Here is a 24,250-nt window from a genome sequence, read left to right as displayed (position 1 = left end):
ACACACAAAGACAGGCTGCTGCTGGGGTCCCTCTGAATCCATTTATATACAGCAAAGGGAAGGGCCCTCTCCATGGCAGAGATAGGCCATGTGTGTGTGTGTGTGTGTGTGTGTGTGTGTGTGTGTGTGTGTGTGTGTGTGTGTGTGTGTGTGTGTGTGTGAATTTGCAAGAGAGCCAGCCCCAGGGTGAGTTGTTGCTGGGATGGGCTTGTGAGTGTGTGCGTGTGTCAAATCAAATCAAATTGTATTGGTCACATACACATGGTTAGCAGATGTTATAGCGAGTGTAGCGAAATGCTTGTGCAAAGTTTCTTAAGGACTTGAAGTGAGGTGTGTGTGTGTGTGTGTGTGTGTGTGTGTGTGTGTGTGTGTGTGTGTGTGTGTGTGTGTGTGTGTGTGTGTGTGTGTGAGAGAGAGAACCAGTCCCAGCATTAGTTGTGCGATGGGTTGTGTGTAGGAGGGGTTGAGGTTGGAAAGGACGGTATTAGGCCCTTGGGTGGCGGTTTGGCCAACTTGAGAAAAGGGTGGGGAAATTGTCATCTCTGTTTGCCAGACAGTGAAAGACAGGCCAGCACTGGGGACAAGCCATGCTCAGTCACAATCCGTGTGAATGTCTCTCTAAAGCTTTGTTTTGATACTATTAGAGATCAAATAGAATGACGTAAACCTAACACACGTTTACACTGTAGCCTCCGAATACACAATTGCTACATTATCTTGTCAGTGGTAATGGGTCACAGTGATCTTCAGGAAATAGACAACATTCAGTCTTTAAGATAAATACATTTTTATCACACATATGACTGACAAATCAGAGTTTTCAATTTTGGCTGCTCAAAACTACAGTATGAACTACTATTAATAAACATGTTATGCTTATTGTGTTGTACAGTATGTGTGTTATAAACTAGCATGATGACATTGGTATGTAACATACAATACAATATAGGAGGCGTATATGTTATCTGTCAAATCTATGTATATTATAATACATTCTAAAAAAGAACTCTCCAAAACCAAAAACAACAGTCTGATTGTCTTAGCCCCACTAGTGATGCCAGTGGCAAATATGAATCATAGCAGTGAGCTAAGCTAACGATGGTGTGCTGCTGTGCTGTCTGGAACTGAGCAAGGAGAACAAACTGTACCCTATCATGACAGCCAGGACCACAACAGAACCAAGGTGTGAAGAAAAGTCTGTGAAATCCAATATAAATGGTTATAGCGTGGACACTATACATAATTACTTTTGAATGTGTATGTATACTTACCTGCAGTATAGTAGCATTACTATTCATATATGCATTGCCGTTGTTATTGGCATTGATCGAGTTACCACAGACACGTTAGCTGCAACCGATGAAAGCCAGGACCACAACTGAACCAAGGTGTAAAAAAAAGTCTGTGAAGCCCAACAGATGTGCTAGGAAGCAGACCAAGCAGTGGCGTCATGCCCATAGAAACAGAGACATTTCAATAGGCAGAGAATGGGGATCCTGCATGTGCATGCCCCTTCAATTTAATCAATATTTAAGAAAATTGCCTGTAAGATAGTTTCTCAATTTCAGTATTGCGCATCCCCCTCAATTTGATGATGTTGTAAAGAAAAAACTAAACATGACAAATCCATTTTATGCTTGTTTTAATAAAGTCATTTACATGACAATGAAAGTTTTATAAACTCTTGATAACAATAAATGAAGATATTGACCATTTATAAAGTCATTTTCCATAAAGAAGAATTTAAACATCAGATCACAATAGGTCTTATTTACAGAATGTTTTAGGTCGTCAGGACTATGATTTGTCCTGATAATTGACGCTAAACCATTTACAAACAAAGCAATAAAACATTTGAAACAAGGACAATGACCCAACAGGACAATGACCCAAAACAGACCTCCAGGCTGTGTAAGGGCTATTTGACCAAGAAGGAGAGTGATGGAGTGCTGCATCAGATGACCTAGTCTCTACAATCACCCAACCTCAACCCAATTGAGATGGTTTGCGATGAGTTGGACCGCAAAGTGAAGGAAAAGCAGCCAACAAGTGCTCAGCATATGTGGGAACTTCTTCAAGACTGTTGGAAAAGCATTCCAGGTGACTACCTCATGAAGCTGGTTGAGAGAATGCCAAGAGTGTGCAAAGCTGTCATCAAGGCTAAGGTTGGCTACTTTGAAGAATCTCAAATATGTAATATCTTTTGATTTGTTTAACAGTTTTTTGATTACTACATGATTCCATATGTGTTATTTCATAGTTTTGATGGCTTCATTATTATTCTACAATGTAGAAAATAGCAAAAATAAAGAAAAACCCTGGAATGAGTAGGTGTGTCCATACTTTTGACTGGTACTGTAAATATATAGATATACCAGTCCAATATATAAATGCATTTTCCTGCTCCACATACTATATACAATGCCTTCAGAAAGTATTCATAGCCCTTGACCTTTTCCACATTTTGTTGTGTTCAGCCTGAATTTAAAATTACATTTCGATTTTGTGTCACTGATCTACACACAATACCCCATAATGTCAAAGCTGAATGATGTTTTTAGACATTTTTACAAATTAATAAAAAATGAAAAGTTGAAATGTCTTGAGTCAATAAGTATTCAACACCTTTGTTATGGCAAGCCTAAATAACTTCAGGAGTAAAAATGTGCTTACCAAGTCAGATAATAAATTGCATGGACTAACTATGTGTGCAAAATGGTGTTTAACATGATTTTTGAATCACTACCCCATCTCTGTACCCCACACAAACAATTATCTGTAAGGTCCCTCAGTCGAGCAGTGAATTTCAAGCACATTTTCAACCACAAAGACCAGGGAGGTTTCCCAATGCCTCGCAAAGAAGGGCACCCATTGGTAGATGGGTAAAATAAAAATACAAACAGACATTGAATATCCCCTTAAGCATGGTGAAGCTATTAATTACACTTTGGATGGTGTATCAATACCCCCAGTCACTACAATGACAAGACAGCCTACAGGGAGGAGGTGAGGGCTCTGGGAGTGTGGTGCCTGGAAAACAACCTCTCACTCCTGAGGTTGAAGAGGCACTGTTGCACCTTCTTCACCACACTGTCTGTGCTGGTGGACCATTTAAGATTGTTAGTGATGTGTACGCCGATGAACTTGAAGCTTTCCAACTTCTCCACTGCGGTCCCGTCGATGTAGATAGGGGGGTGCACCCTTTGCTGTTTCCTGAAGTACACGATCAGCTCCTTCGTTTTTGTTGACGTTGAGGGAGACGTTATTTTCCTGGCACCACTCCACCAGGGCCCTCCTCCCTGTGGTCTGTCTCGTCATTGTTGGTAATCAGGACTACTACTGTTGTGTCATCTGCAAACTTGACGATTGAGTTGAAGGTGTACGTGGCCACGCAGTCATAGGTGAACAGGGAGTACAGGAGGGGGCTGAGCATGCACCCTTGTGGGGCCTCTGTGTTGAGGATCATCAGCGAAGTGGAGGTTTTGTTTCCTACCTTCACCACCTGGGTGCGGCCCATCAGGAAGTCAAGGACCCAGTTGCACAGGGCGGAGTTCAGACCCAGGGCCCCGAGCTTAATGATGAGCTTGGAGGGTACTATGGTGTTAAAGGCTGAGCTATAGTCAATGAACAGCATTCTTACATAGGTATTCCTCATGTCCAGATGGGATAGGACAGTGTGAAGTGTGCAGTGCGATGGCAATTGCATCATCTGTGGATCGATTGGGGCGGTAAGCAAATTGAAGTGGGTGTAGAGTGTCAGGTAAGGTAGAGGTGATATGATCCTTAACTATCCTCTCAAAACACTTCATGATGACAGAAGTGAGTGCTATGGGGCGATAGTAATTTAGTTCAGTTACCGTTTCTTTCTTGGGTAAAGGAACAAAACTGGACATCTTGAAGCAAGTGGGGACAGAAAACTGTAATAGGGAGAGATTGAATATGTCCGTAAAACACTCCACCCAACTGGTCTGTGCATGCTCTGAGGATGCGGCTAGGGATGTTGTCTGGGCCGGCTGCCTTGAGACGGTTAAAACGCTTAAATGTCTTACTCACGTCGGCCACAGAGAACGAGAGCCCACAGTTCTTGGTGCCTGGTTTTCCCGTTGTAATCCATGATTGTCTGTAGACCCTGCCACATTATTCACGCGTCTGAGCCATTGAATTGCGTCTCCACTTGGTCTCTGTACTGAGGTTTGGCTGTTTGATTGCGTTACGGAGGGAATAACTACACTATTTGTATTCAACCATATTCCCAGTCACCTTGCCATGGATGAATGCAGTGGTTTGCGCTTTCAGTTTTGCGCGAATGCTGGCATCTATCCACAGTTTCTGGTTTGGGTAGGTTTTAATAGTCACAGTGGGAACAACATCCCCTATACACTTCCTGATGAACTCAGTCAACGTGTCTGTGTATACATCAATGTTATTCTCAGAGGCTACCCGGAACATATCCCAGTTTGGGAGATCAAAACAATCTTGAAGCATGGATTCCGATTCGTCAGACCAGCGTTGAATAGACCTTAGCACGGGTACTTCCTGTTTGAGTTTCTGTCTATAGGAAGGTAAGAGCAAAATTGTGATCTGATTTGCCAAAGGGAGGGCGGGGGAGGTCCTTGTAGGCATCTCGAAAGGGGGAGTAGCAGTGTTCCAGTGTTTTTCCAGAGTGAGTACTACAGTCAATGTGTTGATAGAACTTCGGTAGCGTTTTCCTCAAATTTGCTTTGTTAAAATCCCTAGCTACAATAAATACGACCTCGGGATATGTGGTTTCCAGTTTGCATAAGGTCCAGTGTAGTTCCTTCAAGATCCCAGAAATATTCCAAACGCACAAAAAGCTTATTTCTCTCAAATTTGGTACACAAATTTGTTTATATCCCTGTTATTGAGCGTTTCTCCTTTGTCAAGATAATCCATCCACCTAACAGGTGTGGCATATTAAGAAGCTGATTAAACAGCATGATCATTACACAGGTGCATCTTGTGCTGGGAACAATAAAAGGCTACTCTAAAATGTGCAGTTTTGTCACACAACATAATGCCACAAACGTCTCAAGTTTTGAGGAGTGTGCAATTGGCATGCTGACTGCAGAAATGTCCACCAGAGCTGTTGCCAGAGAATTGAATGTTAATGTCTCTACCATAAGCCACCTCCAATGTCGTTTTAGAGAATTTATCAGTACGTCCAACCGGCCTCACAACCGCAGAATACGTGTATGGGGTTGTGTGGGCGAACGGTTTGCCCCATGGTGGAGGTGGGGTTATGGTATGGGCAGGTATAAGCTACGGATAACAAACACAATTGCATTTTATTGATGTCAATTTGAATCCATAGAGATACTGTGACGAGATCCTGAGGCCCATTGTTGTGCCATTCATCCGCAGCCATCACTCCATGTTTCAGCATGATAATGCATAGCCCCATGTTGCAAGAATCTGTACACAATTCCTGGAAACTGAAAATGTCCCAGTTCTTCCATGACCTGCATATTTAACAGACATGTCACCCTTTGAGCTTGTTTGGGATGCTCTGAATCAACATGTACAACAGCGTGTTCCAGTTCCCGCCAATATCCAGCAACTTCGCACAGCCATTGAAGGAGTGTAACAACATTTCATAGGCCACAATCAACAGCCTGATTAACTCTATGCAAAGGAGATGTGTCGCGCTGCATGAGGCAAATGGTGGTCACACCAGATACTGACTGATTTTCTGATCCACGCCCCTACTTTAAAAAAAAAAGTCATATGAAATCCATAGATTAGGGCCTCATTTATTTATTTAAATTGACTGATTTCCTTATATCACTTGTCGCAATAAAGAAAGTTTGACAAAATAAAAATCCACCCCTGTCGAATGGATAAAAATGTTGTCGATCTTTAAAATAAAATATCCTGTATCTGCTGTTTCCACTACACGTCACAATCACATTTTGTGTTGACATTACTATTGTCGAATACAACTGGGTCAATGGAAACCTGCCTACTGTCTGTGTTCTTAGGGCACATGGGGTGTATTCATTCCGCCGATTCTGTTGCAAAACGTTTCTTAAATGGAAACAAACGGAATGAACTGGGGAGGGACTTACCTGAATTTGTGTAATAGAAACTCTTGTTTTAGTTGCAAAACGAAACTGTTTGGTCTAATGATTACACCCCAGTTAACAGAATTCACTCCATACTGTCCTTGTTCATTCAAGTACAATTAATTATACAGTGACGTCAAAAGGAAAGTAGTTTTGAAACCCCGTAGAGTGCACAATTAAACCAAAATGCTAATACAGGGCAGTGTGAGCTACGGAGGAGCACAGCAGCACTTACCACAAAGCACTGTTTCTCTATCTCGCCACCCAGCTCAAAATGTGGTCTGACTTCACAAGAAGGCAAACATCCTCTGCTCTCTACTTCCTGTGTTGTAGAATGAGCGTGCTTCAAAAAAACCACAGGTGGGTCATGTGACTTGAAAGTTCCACATTCTGTGTTCCGCTATGTTCTGTGTTCTGTACATTGTCATTCAACCGGCTCTGTGTGATGCCTTTAATAAATGATTATGACTCTGCATTGTTGTGCAAGACTGAGGGAGTAGCTCTTTACCCATGAGTAAAGCCTTCCCATAAAAGAGAGGCTGCAACCAAAGAAAGAGCAAGAGGAAAGAGAGGAAGAAGAGAGAGTGAAAGAAAGAAAGAAAAGAGATGGAGTCACAGGGCGAAGGGTACCCTCCCTTTTCGGTCTCAACTGGTGGTGGTAAGTTCTGTATGAAACTATAGTAGATGGTACATGATTACTTTGACTAGAGTTTGAATCTGTTTGATTTAGGTGCTAAAAAAACATACACATTTGAAAAGTCATCAGTAAACGTCTAAATAACTGATGTCACAGCAGGCACAGTTCTGCTTTCTGTCACTCAATTTACGGTCACACTATGGAAGTACAATACAATTCTCTCTCTTTCTTTACAGATGAGAGTATGCAAGGTGTTATGCAGAAAGAGGTGAACCCCTCAACCAGTGCTCCTCCTCTCCCAGAACTTAGGCTAGTCCTGCTGGGAAGGAAAGGAACAGGGAAGAGCTCTGCAGCCAATACCATCCTGGGAGGAATAGGGGGGTTTGAGAGCGGCAGACCAACCGAGGAGTGCTCGAAAAAGCGAGCCGATCTAACCGGGAGACGAGTCACCGTGGTAGACACCCCTGGCTGGGAATGGTACTACCCGCTCAACAGCACCCCCGACTGGGTCCGGAGAGAGACGTTGCGCAGCATGTCCCTGTGCTCCCCCGGACCTCACGTTATCCTGCTAGTGATACGTTCCTGCGCCTCGGTAACAGAGTCCTACAGGAAGCAAATAGAGGAGCACCTGGAGTCTCTGGGGGAAGGGGTGCTGGACCATACCATGTTGCTGTTCACCAGGGGGGACGAGCTGGGTGTGGTGCCCATGGAGCAGAGGATACTGACGAGTGGGGCTGCCTTCCAGCAGCTGCTACGAAGGTGTGGGAACAGGTATGAAATTAAAATATTGGCATTTTTTGGTTGATATTGTCATCTTGGAGGAGTGTACATTCACTTTTTATTACCAAATGTAATCTGCAACATGGACTTCAACATACAAGTAACTTAGTTTAGCAGACGCTCTTATCGACTATGAAAAGCCAACTGACTTTAATTCCTGAGGTGCTGACATTTTGCACCCTCTATAACCACTGTGATTATTATTTGACCCTGCTGAACATCTATGAACAATTGAACAGCTTGAAGAACGATCTGGCCTTAATGGCCATGTACTCTTATAATCTCCACCCGGCACAGCCAGAAGAGGACTGGCCACCCCTCAGACCCTGGTTCCTCTCTAGGTTTCTTCCTAGGTTCCTGCCTTTCTAGGAAGTTTTTCTTAGCCACCGTGCTTCTACATCTGTATTGCTTGCTCTCTGGGGTTTTAGGTTCGGTTTCCGTATAAGCACTTTGTGACAAGTGCTAATGCAAAAAGGGCTTTATAAATATATTTGATTGATTGATAATCAGTGCAATAAGCTAAGGAAGGTACTGTAGGCAAAACATCCACATATCACAACACATACCCCAAGTAAAATTGTCTACATAAAAAACTACCTGGAAATCTGAGTGCAAGAAAGGCAAGAACAAGAACAAGGTTTTTATTTCTGTTTTGTTGTCTTCCAGGTACCATGTCCTGGACAATAAGAGCCGGGGAGACGGAACTCAGGTAAGGGAGCTACTGAGGAAGATGGTGGAGATGGTGGAGAACAAGGGAGGACATTTTGGGGCAGATCCTGCCCTCCTGAGGTTGGAGGCAGACGGGAGGAGGAGAGCGAGGGAACGGAGGAAGAGGCAGAGACAGATGGAGGCCCAGACGCAGAGGGGTACCATCCGAGCTGTGCTTATGAGTGAGTTCCTTAAAAGTGTCTATGTAAACTCAGTAAAAAAAGAAAGGTCCTCTCACTGTCAACTGTGTTTATTTTCAGCAAACTTAACGTGTAAATATTTGTATGAACATAACAAGATTCAACAACTGAGACATAAACTGAACAAGTTCCACAGACATGTGACTAACAGAAATTGAGTAATGTGTCCCTGAACAAAGGGGGGGGGTCAAAATCAAAAGTGACAGTCAGTATCTGGTGTGGCCACCAGCTGCATTAAGTACTGCAGTGCATCTCCTCCTCATGGACTGCACCAGATTTGCCAGTTCTTGCTGTGAGATGTTACCCCACTCTTACACCAAGGCACCTGCAAGTTCCCAGACATTTCTGGGGGGAATGGCCCTAGCCCTCACCCTCTGATCCAACAGGTCCCAGACATGATCAATGGGATTGAGATCCGGTTTCTTCGCTGGCCATGGCAGAACACTGACATTCCTGTCTTGCAGGAAATCATGCACAGAACGAGCAGTATGGCTGGTGGCATTGTCATGCTGGAGGGTCATGTCAGGATGAGCCTGCAGGAAGCGTACCACATGAGGAAGGAGGATGTCTTCCCTGTAACACACAGCGTTGAGATTGCCTGCAATGACAACAAGCTCAGTCCAATGATGCTGTGACACACCGCCACAGACCATGACAGATCCTCCACCTCCAAATCAATCCCACTCCACAGTACAGGCCTCGGTGTAACGCTCATTCCTTCGACAATAAACGCGAATCTGGCCATCACCCCTGGTGAGACAAAACCACGACTCGTCAGTGAAGAGCACTTTTTGCCAGTCTTGTCTAGTCCAGCGATGGTGGGTTTGTGCCCATAGGCGACGTTCTTGCCGGTGATGTCTGGTGAGGACCTGCCTTACAACAGGCCTACAAGTCCTCAGTCAGGCATCTCTCAGCATATTGCGGACAGTCTGAGCACTGATGGAGGGATTGTGCGTTCTTGGTGTAACTCGGGCAGTTGTTGTTGCCATCCTGTACCTGTCCTGCAGGTGTGATGCCGATCCTGTGCAGGTGTTGTTACACGTGGTCTGCCACTGCGAGGATGATCAGCTGTCAGTCCTGTCTCCCTGTACCGCTGTCTTAGACGTCTCACAGTACGGACATTGCGATTTATTGCCCTGGCCACATTTTTTATTTTTAGTTATTTCACATTTATTTAACCAGGTAAGCTAGTTGAGAACAAGTTCTTATTTACAACTGCGACCTGGCCAAGATAAAGCAAAGCAGTGTGACACAAACAACAACAAAGAGTTACACATGGAATAAACAAGCGTACAGTCAATAACACAATAGAAAAAAAAGAAAGTCTATATAAAGTGTGTGCAAATGCCGTGAGGAGGTAAGGCAATAAATAGGCCATAGTAGCGAAGTAATTACAATTTAGCAAATTGAACACTGGAGTGATAGATGAGCAGATGGTGATGTGCAAGTAGAAATACTGGTGTACAAAAGAGCAGAAAAGTTAATAAAAACAAAATGGGGATGAGGTAGGTAGATTGGGTGGGCTATTTACAGATGGGCTATGTACAGCTGCAGCGATCGGTTAGCTGCTCAGATAGCTGATGTTTAAAGTTAGTAAGGGAAATATGTCTCCAGCTTTCACAATTTTGCAATTCGTTCCAGTCATTGGCAGCAGAGAACTGGAAGGAAAGGCGGCCAAAGCAGGTGTTGGCTTTGGGGATGACCAGTGACATATACCTGCTCGAGCGTGTGCTACGGGTGGGTGTTGTTATCGTGACCAGTGAGCTGAGATAAGGCAGAGCTTTACCTAGCATAGACTTATAGATGACCTGGAGCCAGTGGGTCTGGCGATGAATATGTAGCGAGGGCCAGCCGACTAGCGCATACAGGTCGCAGTGGTGGGTGGTATATGGGGCTTTGGTGACAAAACGGATGGCACTGTGATAGACTGCATCCAGTTTGCTGAGTAGAGTATTGGAAGCTATTTGGTAAATGACATCGCCGAAGTCGAGGATCGGTAGGATACTCAGTTTTACGAGGGTATGTTTGGTGGAGTGAATGAAGGAGGCTTTGTTGCGAAATAGGAAGACGATTCTAGATTTAATTTTGGATTGGAGATGTTGGAGGAGTGTTTACAGTCTAGGCATACACCTAGGTATTTGTAGTTGTCCACATATTCTAAGTCAGAACTGTCCAGAGTAGTGATGCTAGTCGGGCAGGTGGGTGCAGGCAGCGAATGGTTGAAAAGCATGCATTTGGTTTTACTAGCGTTTTAGAGCACTTGGTGGCCACGGAAGGTGTGTTGTATGGCATTGAAGCTCGTTTGGAGGTTAGTTAACACAGTGACCAAAGAAGGGCCAGACGTATACAGAATGGTGTTGTCTGCGTAGAGGTGGATCAGGGAATCACCCACAGCAAGATCGACATTGTTGATATATACAGAGAAAAGAGTCGGCACGAGAATTGAACCCTGTGGTACCCCCATAGAGACTGCCAGAGGTCCGGACAACAGGCCCTTTGATTTGACACTCTGAACTCTGTCTGAGAAGTAGTTGTGACCAGCTCGAAAACCGGATTGCACAGCGGAGAAGATACGGTGGTATTCGAAATTGTCAGTGATCTGTTTATTAACTTGGCTTTCGAAGACTTTAGAAAGGCAGAGCAGGATGGATATAGGTCTAAAACAGTTTGGGTCTAGAGTGTCATCCCCTTTGAAGAGGGGGATGACTGCGGCAGCTTTCCAATCTTTAGGGATCTCGGACAATACGAAAGAGAGGTTGAACAGACAGGTAATAGGGGTTGCAACAATGGCGGCGGATAATTTTAGAAAGAGAAGGTCCAGATTGTCTAGCCCAGCTGATTTGTACGGGTCCAGGTTTTGCAGCTCTTTCAGAACATCTGCTATCTGGATTTGGGTGAAGGAGAAGCTGGGGAGGTTTGGGCAAGTAGCTGCGGGGGGTGCGGAGCTGTTGGCCAGGGTTGGGGTAGCCAGGAGGAAAGCATGGCCAGCCGTAGAGAAATGCTTATTGAAATTCTTGATTATCGTGGATTTATCGGTGGTGACAGTGTTTCCTAGCCTCAGTGCAGTGGGCAGCTGGGAGGAGGTGCTCTTATTCTCCATGGACTTTACAGTGTCCCTAAACTTTTTGGAGTTAGAGCTACAGGATGCAAATTTCTGTTTGAAAAAGCTACCCTTTGCTTTCCTGACTGACTGAATGTATTGGTTCCTGACTTCCCTGAAAAGTTGCATATCGCGGGGACTATTCGATGCTAGTGCAGTCCGCCAGAGGATGTTTTTGTGCTGGTCGAGGGCAGTCAGGTCTGGAATGAACCAAGGGCTATATCTGTTGTTAGTTTTACATTTTTTGAAAGGGGCATGCTTATTTAAAATGGTGAGGAAGGCACTTTTAAAGAACGACCAGGCATCCTCGACTGACGGGATGAGGTCAAAATCCTTCCAGGATACCCGGGCCAGGTCGATTAGAAAGGCCTGCTCGCAGAAGTGTTTTAGGGAGCGGTTGACAGTGATGAGGGGTGGTCGTTTGACTGCGGACCCATAGCAGATGCAGGCAATGAGGCAGTGATCACTGAGATCCTGATTGAAAACAGCAGAGGTGTATTTGGAGGACAAGTTGGTCAGGATAATATCTATGAGGGTGCCCATGTTTACGGATGTAGGGTTGTACCTGGTGGGTTCCTTGATAATTTGTGTGAGATTGAGGGCATCTAACTTAGATTGTAGGACTGCTGGGGTGTTAAAACCTGTTATGGCTAGGGGTTCCGCTAGCGGAAGGTTTGGACAACATCCGGTGAAAGTGCAGAGCACGATATTAAAAAAAAATTGGGGAAATATTTAACTTTCATACATTCACAAGTGCAATACACCAAATTAAAGCTTAACTTCTTGTTAATCTAGCCACCATGTCAGATTTCAAAAAGGCTTTACTGCGAAAGCAAACCATGCGATTATCTGAGGACAGCACGCCATCAAACAAACACATGACAATCATATTTCAACCCGCCAGGCGCGACACAAAACTCAGAAATAACGATATAATTCAAGCCTTACCTTTGAAGAGCTTCTTCTGTTGGCACTACAATATGTCCCATAATCATCACAAATGGTCCTTTTTTTCTATTAATTCCGTCGTTATATCTCCAAAATGTCCATTTATTTGGCGCATTTGATTAAGAAAAACACCGGTGCCAACTCGCCTACAAAATATCTGACAATTTACCTGTAAACTTTGTCCAAACATTTCAAACAACTTTCCTAATCCAACTTTAGATATTTTAAAACGTAAATAATCGCTAAAATTTAAGATGGGATAAACTGCGTTCAATACCGGATGAAAACAAAGTGAAGAACGTTCCAGGTCGTGCGCATCAAAACATTAGAGTGCACTTGGCTGGACCCTCGTCCTGAATAGCCGTACTTCTTAATTTCTCTAAAGAAAAACATCAACCAATTTCTAAAGACTGTTGACATCTAGTGGAAGCAATAGGAACTGCAAACAAGTGCCACACAAATCTAGGTTCCCATAGAAAAACAATTGAAAACACAGTAAACTCAACAACAACAAAAAATCCTGGATGGTTTGTCCTCGGGGTTTCGCCTGCCAAATAAGTTCTGTTATACCCACAGACATAATTTTAATAGTTTTATAAACTTTAGAGTGTTTTCTGTCCAAATTATATGCATATCCTAGCTTCTGGGCCTGAGTAGCAGGCAGTTTATTTTGGGCACAGTTTTCATCCGGACGTGAAAATAGTGCCCCCTAGCCTTAACAAGTTTTAAGCATATCCCAGTTTAGGTCACCTAACAGAACAAACTCTGAAGATAGATGGGGGGCAATCAATTCACATATGGTGTCCAGGGCACAGCTAGGAGCTGAGGGGGGTCTATAACAGGTGGCAACAGTGAGAGACTTATTTCTGGAGAGATTCATTTTTAAAATTAGAAGCTCAAACTGTTTGGGCATAGACCTGGAAAGTAAGCCTGCAAAGTTCTGTCAATCTCTTGAGTAGATTGCAACTCCTCCCCCTTTGGCAGTTCTATCTTGATGGAAAATGTTGTAGTTTGGGTATGGAAATCTCAGAATTTTTGGTGGCCTTCCTAAGCCAGGATTCAGACATGGCAAGGACATCAGGGTTGGCAGAGTGTGCTAAAGCAGTGAGTAAAGCAAACTTAGGGAGGAGGATTCTGATGTTAACATGCATGAAACCAAGGCTTTTTCAGTTACAGAAATCAGCAAATGAGAGTGCCTGGGGACACGCAGGGCCTGGGTTAACCTCCACATCACCCAAGGAACAGAGGAGGAGTAGGATAAGGGTACGGCTAAAGGCTATCAAAACTGGTCATCTAGTGCGTTGGGGACAGAGAATAAAAGGAGCAGATTTCTGGGCGTGGTAGAATAGATTCAGGGCATAATGTACAGACAAGGGTATGGTGGGGTGCGGGTACAGTGGGGGTAAACCCAGGCACCAAGTGATGATAAGAGAGGTTGCATCTCTGGACGGGCTAGTTATGCTGGGTGAGGTCACCGCATGTGTGGGAGATGGGACAAAGGTGGTATCTGAGGCATGTTGATTGGGACTAGGGGCTCCACAGTAAACTAAAACAATGATAACTATCCTAAACAACAGCATACAAGGCATATTGACATTTGAGAGAGACATAAAGCGAGGCATAAAGCAATCACAGGTGTTGATTGGAAGAGCTAGCTAAGACAACAATGGGTAAGACAACAACAGCTAATCAGCTAAGACAACAACAACAGGTAAAATGGCGATGAATGGGCAGAGAGGGTCAGTTAACTACACACAGGGCCTGAGTTCGAGGCTGGGGCAGACAGATAAACAAAAAATAAACAAAATGGAGTGCCGTGATTAATGAACAGTCCAGCAGGCATCAGCTATGTAGCCAAGTGATCATAGGGTCCAGTGAACAGCAATAGATGGGACAGGGAAGCCGCGGGGTAGTCGTTACTACGCTAGCATGCGGGAGACACGGCGTTTAAAGTTAGCAGGCCGGGGTAAGTAGAAGCATCTGCTCCGAAGTCCGGCGAAGGCCGGTTGAGGGCACAGCGGATGGAGTTACATCGGCGGACCAGTCGTGGTGGTACGGCGGGGCGCCGTGTCGACAAAGGGTCAGATGACGAAAGGGGTATTGTAGTTGTAGTAATTTTGTTTGCTAGCCGGGAGATGCGCCTGGCTCGCGGCTAACTGGTGCTAGCTTCGGGGCAGGGGAATTAGCCACTATAGCCACTCGGTAGCAGCTAGCTAGCAGCGATGATCCGGTGGAGTAGTGGATTCTAGCCATGTTGGGGTAGAGTGCGGGAGGCATCGGCTGAGTAGCCTAGTGATCACAGAGTATGCCGGGAGGTGGGCCTGGCTCGTAGCTAGCTTTGGGGCTGAGTCACTCAGTGGCAGCTAGCTAGCTGTGATGATCAGAAGTAATGGTCCAGGGTTTACAGCAGGAATCCGGCGTTGTAGAGGAGAAAACGGTCCGATACTGGCAGGCTGGCAAGTATTATCCAGGCTAAAAAAAATACAGCTGGTGTCTGTGCAGAAGGTAAAGGCCGCTAGCAGTGGCTAACAACGACTAAATAGCTAGTAGCTAATTAGCTGGTTAGCTTCTGATGGCTAGCCTCTGATGGAGGTTCTGGTCTAAACAATAGCGGATCCGTGTCACATTGGGTGAGGCGGGTTACCAGAATGTATATTTAATTTAAAAATGAAAAAGAGAGAAATGAGAGGACATTCACGCAGATGAGCAGGGACCCTAGGCATCTTTCTTTTGGGTTTTTTCAAAGTCAGTAGAAAGGCCTCTTTAGTGTCCTAAGTTTTCATAACTGTGACCTTAATTGCCTACCGTCTGTAAGCTGTTAGTGTCTTAAGGACCGTTCCACAGGTGCATGTTCATTAATTGTTTATGGTTCATTGAACAAGCATGGGAAACAGTGTTTAAACCCTTTACAATGAAGATCTGTATAGTTATTTGGACGTTTCTGTTTTTGCTGTGTTTAGTATGACCCATTTGATTATCTTCTCTGGGTTAGAATATTTCCTCACCAGCATCACAATGTATCAAAAAACATAAAGCGAAAATGATGTGTGATAAATACGTTGTTGTCTTAAATTCAAAACCTCTGATCATGTTTTTCAATCTATATGTCATTTTACTATCCTTACGGAAAATAGGACCTAGGGAGATACATAAGCTTAAACTAATAGGAATACCTAAACAGATGTGACATACAGTACACTCTGATAACCACTAAATATTCCAACCCTGAAATCTTGTGCCCCCTCTCCCTGACAGCTGACGCTGGATCCCAGGGCTCTGATTGGGATGGGAAACAACCATTCTCCAAGGGTACTCGTCGTCTCCCAGAGCTGAGACTGGTCCTCCTGGGAGAGAGAGAGACGGGGAAGAGCTCGGCTGGGAACACCATACTGGGTGGAGGTGGAGAAGGTGCAGGGTTCTTCCAGACAGGGAGAGTGACGGAGGAGTGTGCCCGGTGCCAGGCAGAGGTCGTTTTTACATTTACATTGTAGTCATTTAGTAAACGCTATGTTCAGAGTAACTAACAGTCAGTGCATTCAACTATGGTATGGGTAAAAACAACCACATATCATACAGTTATCTTCAGAAAGCCACTATCAGCATAATTAGTCCTAGTAATAAAATACAAAAGCGAGTCAGTGTGTTGTGAGACAAGTACAACACTAATGTGTATTTTATTTTGCCATTTTAGGTAGCCATGAGGCTGGTCACCGTGGTGGACACCCCCGGTTGGGAAGGGGGAGTAGCAGGCCCCACCCCAGAGAGGGTAAAGCGGGAGATGGTGTGGGGTAGCGTGTCCCTGTGTCCCCCGGGACCCCACGCTGTGCTCCTCACCCTGAGGGTGGACACCCTGGTCGGTTCCACACCTGTAAGAGAACACCTGGAGCTCCTGGGGGAAGAGGTCTGGAGGCATGCTGTCCTCCTGTTCACCCATGGGGACCAGCTGAGGGAGGGGGTGGGCATTGAGCAGCACATCCAAAGTGGGGGGAGGGACCTTAAGTGGCTGGTGGAGAAGTGTGGGAGCAGGTATGTCTGCTGTCCTTATCTCTCTGTTTTGGTTGCTGTCGTTTCTTGTTCTTATGTTTAATTCGTAATCTTCCACTGTAAGGCGTATTGAGACATTGTGATAATGCACTTAAAAGTAAAAACTTGACTTGACAGGTACCACGTCATCAGTAATGTGAATGGACGTGGGGACGCCGCTCAGGTGTCAGGCCTACTGGAGAAGGTAGAGAAGATGGTGGCCGGGAACAGATGCGAGGCCTTCTCGTCGCTAGTGCAGGAGGTCAGCGACCTCACCAGACAGAGGAACGAGAAATTCAACCAGCGTCTCAAAGAGGTTGGTGACAAGATGCAGCGTCAGGAGATGGAGCTCAAGAGGATGAGGGAGAGGGAGGTCAAGAGCATCCGCTGGTTTTTCGATCGGAAGAAGAAAGTTAAATCTCCGGGGAAGTCAGGCGTGGAAAAAGAGGAGGATGGAGGGGAGGAGGAAGAAGAGAAAAGGAGTGATGGGAGGAAGAATGAAATGGGTGAACTGGAGGAGAGGATTAGGTGGCTGACGGAGGATAAGGAGAGAGAGATTCAGGATCTGGGCGCGGAAAACTACAGATTCATCGCTGCGCTCAATCAGAGAAGCAGAGAGCTAGAGGAGATAGTCATCAAGCTCGAAGAGAAAGAGAGAGAGATTGAAGAGCTGAAAGAGCGAGTTGATGAGCAGCAAGTGAAACTGCTCGACCTTGAGCGTGTCATCGGGGAGAAAGAACGAGATAAAAAAGAGAGGGAGGAAGAGTTTAGAGGAAAGCATCAGGAATGGAGGAGGGAAGCAGAGGAGTTGAAAGACAGGATAACCCTGGAAGAAAAAGAAAAAGAGGAATGGATAGAAAGAGGAAAAACGTCACAGAACGAGATGTATGAGTCAAAACAGTTGTATGAGGAGAGACTTTTACAGTATGAGGAAGAGATGCAGAGAAAACTGCATGAAAAAGACGAAGAGATGATGAAAAAACTGCATGAAAAAGACAAAGAGATGGAGAGAAAACTGCATGAAAAAGACGAAGAGATGGAGAGAAAACTGCATGAAAAAAAGGAAGAGATGGAGAGAAAACTGCATGAAAAAGAGGAAGAGATGGAAGGAGTGAGACTGCTATCTAAGACAAGGGAAACAGAAAGGAGGGATGAGCAAAGAAAGAGAGATGAAAGGGAAAAGAAAGAGATAAGCAAGCTGAAAGAAATCATTGAAAAGAAAAATAAAGAAATAACTTATACACAGCAATTGGTTACAGAGAAAGAAAAAGAGATTGTGGAAGTGAGGGCGAGATCTGTTGACAACGTAAAAGAAATTGAGCGGCTGAAAGAAAACAACGAACAGAAGGAGTCTGAGGTGGTGGCAATGCAACGGCAACACACAGAGGACAAAAGTAGGAGAGATGCCGAGACAATGGACAAGTTACGAGGGAAAGAAGTGGAGATCAACAACTTAAAACAAAAGGACGGGGAAAATAAGAGAGAACTCATCAGTTTAAGGCAAACCGTTAAACAAACAAAAACAGAACTGGAAAACTTAACTGCCATGATGGAGAAGGAAAGGATGAACATGATACAGGAATATGAAAAGGAAATCAAGACGAAGGAAGAGGAGAGGAGGTTGATGTTAGAAGACAACGAAAGTGCTATCGGCCAACTGCAGAAAATGGAGGAAGAAAGTAGAAGGAACATTTCAGGCGTGACAGAATGCTTAAGGGACAGCCAGAGGAAGGTTGAGGTACTGCAGGAGCTGAACGTGAAATTGAAGAAAGAGATGGACAACCTCAGGAAGAAGTGTCAGGAGTATGAGGAGGACCAGGGGGTTCAGAGGACCACGAGGGAGAGCAGGGAGGCTGACATCAGAGAGCTGCTCTGTGGATATGAAGAGCAGTTAAAAAACAAAGATGGGGAAATCCACCATGTTATAGAAGAGCGGGACCTGGAGGTTGCTGCGTTGAAACAGACGAACGATGAGAGACAGAAGGAGCTGGAGAAAATGAAAGAAGAGGAGAAGGTGAGAGAGAAACAGGTGGATGAGATAAGAGGGTGTTATGAGAAGAATCTGAGAGAAAGACAGAATGAGCTGAAACAGACGGCTGAGGAAAAGGAGAAAGAGCTTGAGAAAAGGGAGAGAGTGTATGATGAGAAGGAACGACAACAAGCAAGAAGTAAAGAACTGCTGGATAACAGAGGGCGTGAACTTGAGACAAAAGCGGCAGAGCTAGTGAAAAGAGAAGAAGTGCTAGTGAAAGGAGAGGAAGAGCTAGCGAAAGGAGAGGAAGAGCTAGCGAAAGGAGAGGAAGAGCTAGCGAAAGGAGAGGAAGAGCTAGCAAAAAGAGATGAAGAGCTAGCGAAAAGAGAGGAAGAGCTAGTGCAAAGAGAGGAAAAGCTAGTGAAAGGAGAGGAAGAGCTAGTGAAAAGAGAGGAAGTGCTAATGAAAAGAGAGGAAGAACTAGTGAAAGGAGAGGAAAATCTAGTGATAAGAGAGGAAAGGCTAGTGAAAAGAGAGGAAGAACAGGAGAAAAGAGAGGAAGGGCTAGTAAAAACAGAGGAAAAGCTAGTCAAAAGAGAGGAAGAGCAAGATAAAGGAGAGGCAAAGCTAGTCAAACGAGAGGAAGTGCTAGTAAAAGGAGAGGAAAAGCTAGTGAAAAGACAGGAAGATCTAGTGAAAGGAGAGGAAAATCTAGCAAAAGGAGAGGAAGAGCTATTCAAAAGAGAAGAAGAATTAGTGAAAGGAGAGGAAGAGCTAATGAAAAGAGAGGAAGAGCTAGTGAAAGGAGAAGAAGAGCTAGTGAAAGGAGAGGAAGGGCTAGTGAAAAGAGAGGAAGAGCTAATGAAAAGACAGGAAGAGCTAGTGAAAGGAGAGGAAGAGCAAGTGAAAAGAGAGGAAGAGCTAGTCAAACGAGAGGAAGCGCTAGTAAAAGGAGAGGAAAAGCTAGTGGAAAGACAGGAAAATCTAGCGAAAGGAGAGGAAGAGCTATTCAAAAGAGAAGAAGAATTAGTGAAAGGAGAGGAAGAGCTAATGAAAAGAGAGGAAGAGCTAGTGAAAGGAAAGGAAGAGCTATTCAAAAGAGAAGAAGAATTAGTGAAAGGAGAGGAAGAGCTAGTGAAAAGAGAGGAAGAGCTAGTGAAAGGAAAGGAAGACCTAGTAAAAGGAGAAGAAGGACTAGTGAAAGGAGAGGAAGAGCTAGTGAAAAGACACAAAGAGCAAGTTAAAGGAGAGAAAAAGCTAGTGAAAAGAGAGGAAGTGCAAGTTAAAGAAGAGGAAAATCTAGTGAAAAGACAGGAACAGCTAGTGAAAGGAGAGGAAAAGCTAGCGAAGAGAGAGAAAATGCTAGTGAAAAGAGAGGAAGAACTTGAGAAAAGAGAGGAAGGGCTAGTGAAAAGAGAGGAAGAGCTAGTGAAAGGAGAGGAAGAGCTTGTGAAAAGAGAGGAAGAGCTAGTGAAAAGAGAGGAAGAGTTGGAAAGTAGAAGACGAGAAGTAAAGAACTTGGAGGAAGATCTAGAAATAAGACAGAAAGGACAAGAAAAACAGAAACAGGAGTTGTGGAGCCGAGAAAAATGCTTGAAAAGAAAGGAAGAAGAATCTGAAAGCCAAGAACAAAACATCTGCAGCAAGGAGCAAGATGTGGAGAAAATAGAAAAAGAGCTGCAAAACAGAAAGAACCAACTTGATAGTAGGGAATATGATTTAAAAACTTCGGAAGAAAATATGAAGAAAATCAAGCTGGATCTAGAAAACCTGCAGCGACAACAAGACAACCGTCAACTAGAGCTGGATGAAAGGGAAAATGAACAAGGGAGTGGGAAGATAGAACATCAGAACCAGAGAGAGGATCTGGAAAAAAGAGAGAGAGAACTGAGGGCCAGAGAACATGAACTCGACAACAGGGAACATGATTTGAGATGTGGAGAACAAGGGTTGGAAAACCAGGAAAAGGATATGAACAACCGACAGCACGACATGGACAAAAGACAAGAAGAATTGGAAAATATACAACAAGATCTTGAGAAAAGGGAGCTTCACCTGGAGAATAGAGAAGAAGAAATAAAGAAGCATAGACAAGCTCTGGAAAAAAGAGAGAAAGGGATCAAAGACAGCAAACAAGGACTTGAAAACAGAGAACACAATTTGAAGAATGGAGAGCAAGAGTTACTGAACTGGAGAACAGAGTTAGAAATTCAAGGGAAACATATGAACAACAGGAGCCAAGACATGGAAAAGCTGGAGGGGGAGGTGGAAAACCATCAACAAGAACTAAGGAACAGAGAGGAAGGTTTTGAAGAAAAAATGCAAGAGTTGAGGAATTGGGAGCAGCGTCTAGAAAGACTTGAAACAGAACTAGAGAGGAGAGAGCATGAACAGAGGAATACGAATAATGAATTCAAGGAAAAGGAGCGAGAAGTGAACCATTTTGAAAAAGATTATGACGTGGAGATTAGAGAGCCTAACGGATTGATACCAAGCCATGAAGCACATGGAGGAGATGTATGTGACATGACAGCAAGATATGATAATGTAACACTAGAGGGTATAGAGGATTCCCATATGATGTACCAGGAAGTAGGAGTGGTGGAGAAAGAAGGACGGGAACTGCAGGGAAAAGAACCAGAGAGGAGTGGAAGCATCACAGACCGGGAAGATCAGAAGATGATGGAATGTGCCTCGTCTGCAATCTTAAACAATAACAGTCAGTTTGAAAGAATGGCAGCGCCAGAAGAGAAAGAGGAGGCTAGACAGAATCTGGAAGAAGAGACGAAAGAGGAGATAGAAGAAGAGGGAGGCAAGGAGAGAAATAGAGGGCATCCCAAAGAGGAAGGGGATTCTCAGAACACAGGGAAGGAGTGTGTTCTGTTAAAAAGAGGGAGCCAGGATGAGATATGGCCGGAAGAATGTAAAAAGAGGGGGAGAATGGGTGAAGAGGAGGAAGAGGAGGATAATTATAAGGAAATTGAAGATGTAAACGCTATCTCAGACTTAAAGTTAACTCCAAGTCCAGGCCCCAGTGTAGAAAACACTAAACACATCCAAAGGTCTGAGCTGAGGCTGGTACTGTTAGGGGAGACTTGGTCCTCCCGTCACCCAGCAGGGTACACAATCCTGGGCAGAGAGGCCTCACACCCAGGTGAGTCCATCTCCATGCCATGGCGGGGACAAATCGCTGGAAGACAGGTCAGTGTGGTAGAACCACTTGGGCTAAAGTGGCGTAACGGACCAGACGGCAACACCTCCATAACCACAGACCCAACACAGCTCCAGAACATCTTCCATAGTGTTTCCCTGACCCACCCAGGTCCCCACGCTATCCTCCTGGTCCTACCAGCCTACCTGTCATTCACACAGAAGTATCGGAGAGCAGTGGAACACCATATGAGTGTGCTCGGGGAAGATATTTGGCGTCGCACTATGGTGCTGTTCACGTGGGGGGAAGCTTTAGGGGAGAGTGCGGAGCAGCACATATTGAGGAATGGGGACCTCCAGTGGCTCGTTGGACAATGCGGCGGTAGATACCATATTCTGGCCAGCAGGAAGAACAACTCTCAAACAGCAGAGCTAATGGAGAAGATAGAGGAGATGGTGGCAGGAAACGGTGACTATCAATGTAATGGAGACTGATCTTCAGTTGGGATGAGTAGAGATGAATGGAGAGACAAAGGATGGACTGGGATGATATGAGAGGGAAATAATCAGTTGTTTGAAATCTTTGTGAATAGGCCAATGGCAGGATGTTTTATTTCATGTGTATTTTTTAAATATTTTTTTATATAAAATATCATTAATTGATGAGGAGATATGTTACAGTTACCAAATACAGAGCCAAACTACAGAAGCAAATGAAATCACTGATGAGTCGTTCACAAATGTCACAAATATTCCAACTTCCTTGACAATCCTTTTACATACAAATATCAAACATTTACCAAACATGCTTGCTCCATAAGGACTTTTTCATGTATTACATTTCAGAAAGATCCAAAATGTTGTGGTCTTTTTTGTTCCAGTTTCGCACGGAACGACCCATAAAACTGCTTATAGGTAAAAAGTTGGATTTACAGTATGTGAGTTCATAGTTTCTCCACAAGATAGAGATCTTGTATCACTTTCTGTGGACGGCAGATGGAGTGTTTCAAGATCCTGATGTTCAACATGTTGATAATAAATTGTATTAAATTAGTTCAAATGTATCCAAGCACCAGTACGTTTAATGAAGACGTCATAAGTGAAATATGAAGTAGCCTAATGTATACAGGGTCATAGTGAGCCAGGGCCCGTATCCACAGTATCGAAGAGTTGGAGTGCTGATCTAGGATTAGGTCTCCCCTTGTCCATGCAATCGTATTAATTGAGATTTAAAAGATACAACTGATCCTAGATCAACACTCCTACACTGAGATGCTTTGTGAAAACAGGCACATTTATAAAAAATAGAAGATAAACTGGAAAAACGAATCCCATTGTTGTAAAATGTGAATTATTAAATATTACTGAATTGTTGCAATTCATCTTTTGAGATTTTATTCAACTGTGCTTCTCTGTGTTGAAGCGAACAAGGAACTGTAGCAGTATTTACCGACACGTTTAATAGACCTAAAACATGTGAGCTACATTCATCCTTATTAGATAGGCCAACCACACATTTTGCCATGTGTTTTCACAGGAATAAAAGTAGATATTTGTCGGTGGGCATTAGCCAGCCTTTCATAAAATCTAAATGTGTCTTTATGAAGATTGTTGACCTATATTTTGTTGCTAGGAGGGCAGGGGAGCTAAGTATTGCCGCAGGGAATCTCACCAGAGACAGCTCTGCGGTTGACAGGTAGAATATGATTCTAGATGAGTGGGTTATAGTCTCTATGGCTTTAAAAGCGTCAAGCTTTTATACCAAGGGCAAAATTAAGGTGTAGATATTGGGAGGGACGAACGGTAGATGGAGGGTCCATGGGGTCCTCCCGCAGATTTGTTTGTTTTTACATTTTAAAACGCATTTCCTGCAATTCTACACAGTTTGACATGACTTATTATTCCTCGCTTGGGGGGTATTTGAGGGGTATATGGAGGGGTATTTTGAAAACACAATATAAGTGGAAGGATAACAGGAAGGCCCCTCAAGAATGTTTTTTGGGGGGGAAACAGCTAACTTCCTGCATTTCAACACATTTTGCCATGAGTCTGAAGAACATTTTTGCAGTTTAAAAGTAACTATCCAGTGAAAATATCACTTTTAAAAGTTAATATTCTGTTAACTCATGCCCCCTATAATGTTGTTGACTCATCCTATACTCATATCTGTGGCCAAAGCATAAATAAATACAAATAATACATTAAAAAAACACCTCAAACTTGTATCTCAAACAGACCGTTTTAAAAAAGGCTTGCTATTTTCTCATAGAGGATGATGCCATCCTTCTGAGGAGGTTTCTCATAGAGGATGATGCCATCCTTCTGAGGAGGATGAGCTGGCCAATCAGTAGTCTACTCGCTTGAATATTTTTTATGACCGGTATACGCTGTGATAGAAAAATTACGTATTTACCTGATTTATTTGATATTAATGGTTAACAATTAATATTTAACTAATAGTAAGACATTTCTGTCTTACTAGTGTCTGTGTTTTTCAAATAAAATCAAATTGTATTTGTCACATGTGCCTTAATACAACCTTATAGTGAAATGCTTACCTACAAGCCCTTAACCAACGATGCAGTTTTAAGAAAATACCTAAAAAAAAAATACCACTCTAGTTCCCTGCAGCTAATCTGGGCGTATGGT

General features: G+C 43.9%; 1 protein-coding gene across 1 annotated transcript; it reads left to right on the top strand.

Moving 5' to 3' along the window:
• The first annotated feature begins 6,369 nt into the window (after positions 1-6,369).
• Positions 6,370-22,983, top strand: si:dkey-185m8.2 (trichohyalin). Its single transcript, XM_014207064.2, has 6 exons — positions 6,370-6,741; positions 6,957-7,491; positions 8,167-8,390; positions 15,712-15,923; positions 16,148-16,482; positions 16,618-22,983. The coding sequence occupies exons 1-6, from the start codon at positions 6,690-6,692 to the stop codon at positions 22,094-22,096; spliced, it is 6,837 nt and encodes a 2,278-aa protein (XP_014062539.2). The 5' UTR covers positions 6,370-6,689; the 3' UTR covers positions 22,097-22,983.
• The last annotated feature ends 1,267 nt before the right edge of the window (positions 22,984-24,250 follow it).

The sequence above is a fragment of the Salmo salar genome, chromosome ssa07 (genome assembly GCF_905237065.1).
Source record: "Salmo salar chromosome ssa07, Ssal_v3.1, whole genome shotgun sequence".
NCBI classification, from domain to species: domain Eukaryota; kingdom Metazoa; phylum Chordata; class Actinopteri; order Salmoniformes; family Salmonidae; genus Salmo; species Salmo salar.
This window is presented reverse-complemented; position numbering and strand designations above follow the sequence as displayed.

What these genes read in the sequence shown, in the direction of transcription:
- si:dkey-185m8.2 (XM_014207064.2), top strand. Translation starts at nt 6,690, where the DNA reads ATGGAGTCACAGGGCGAAGGGTACCCTCCCTTTTCGGTCTCAACTGGT. An exon ending in TTCGGTCTCAACTGGTGGTG is followed by an intron (nt 6,742 to 6,956) that starts GTAAGTTCTGTA and finishes CTTTCTTTACAG; the next exon opens with ATGAGAGTATGCAAGGTGTT. An exon ending in CTACGAAGGTGTGGGAACAG is followed by an intron (nt 7,492 to 8,166) that starts GTATGAAATTAA and finishes GTTGTCTTCCAG; the next exon opens with GTACCATGTCCTGGACAATA.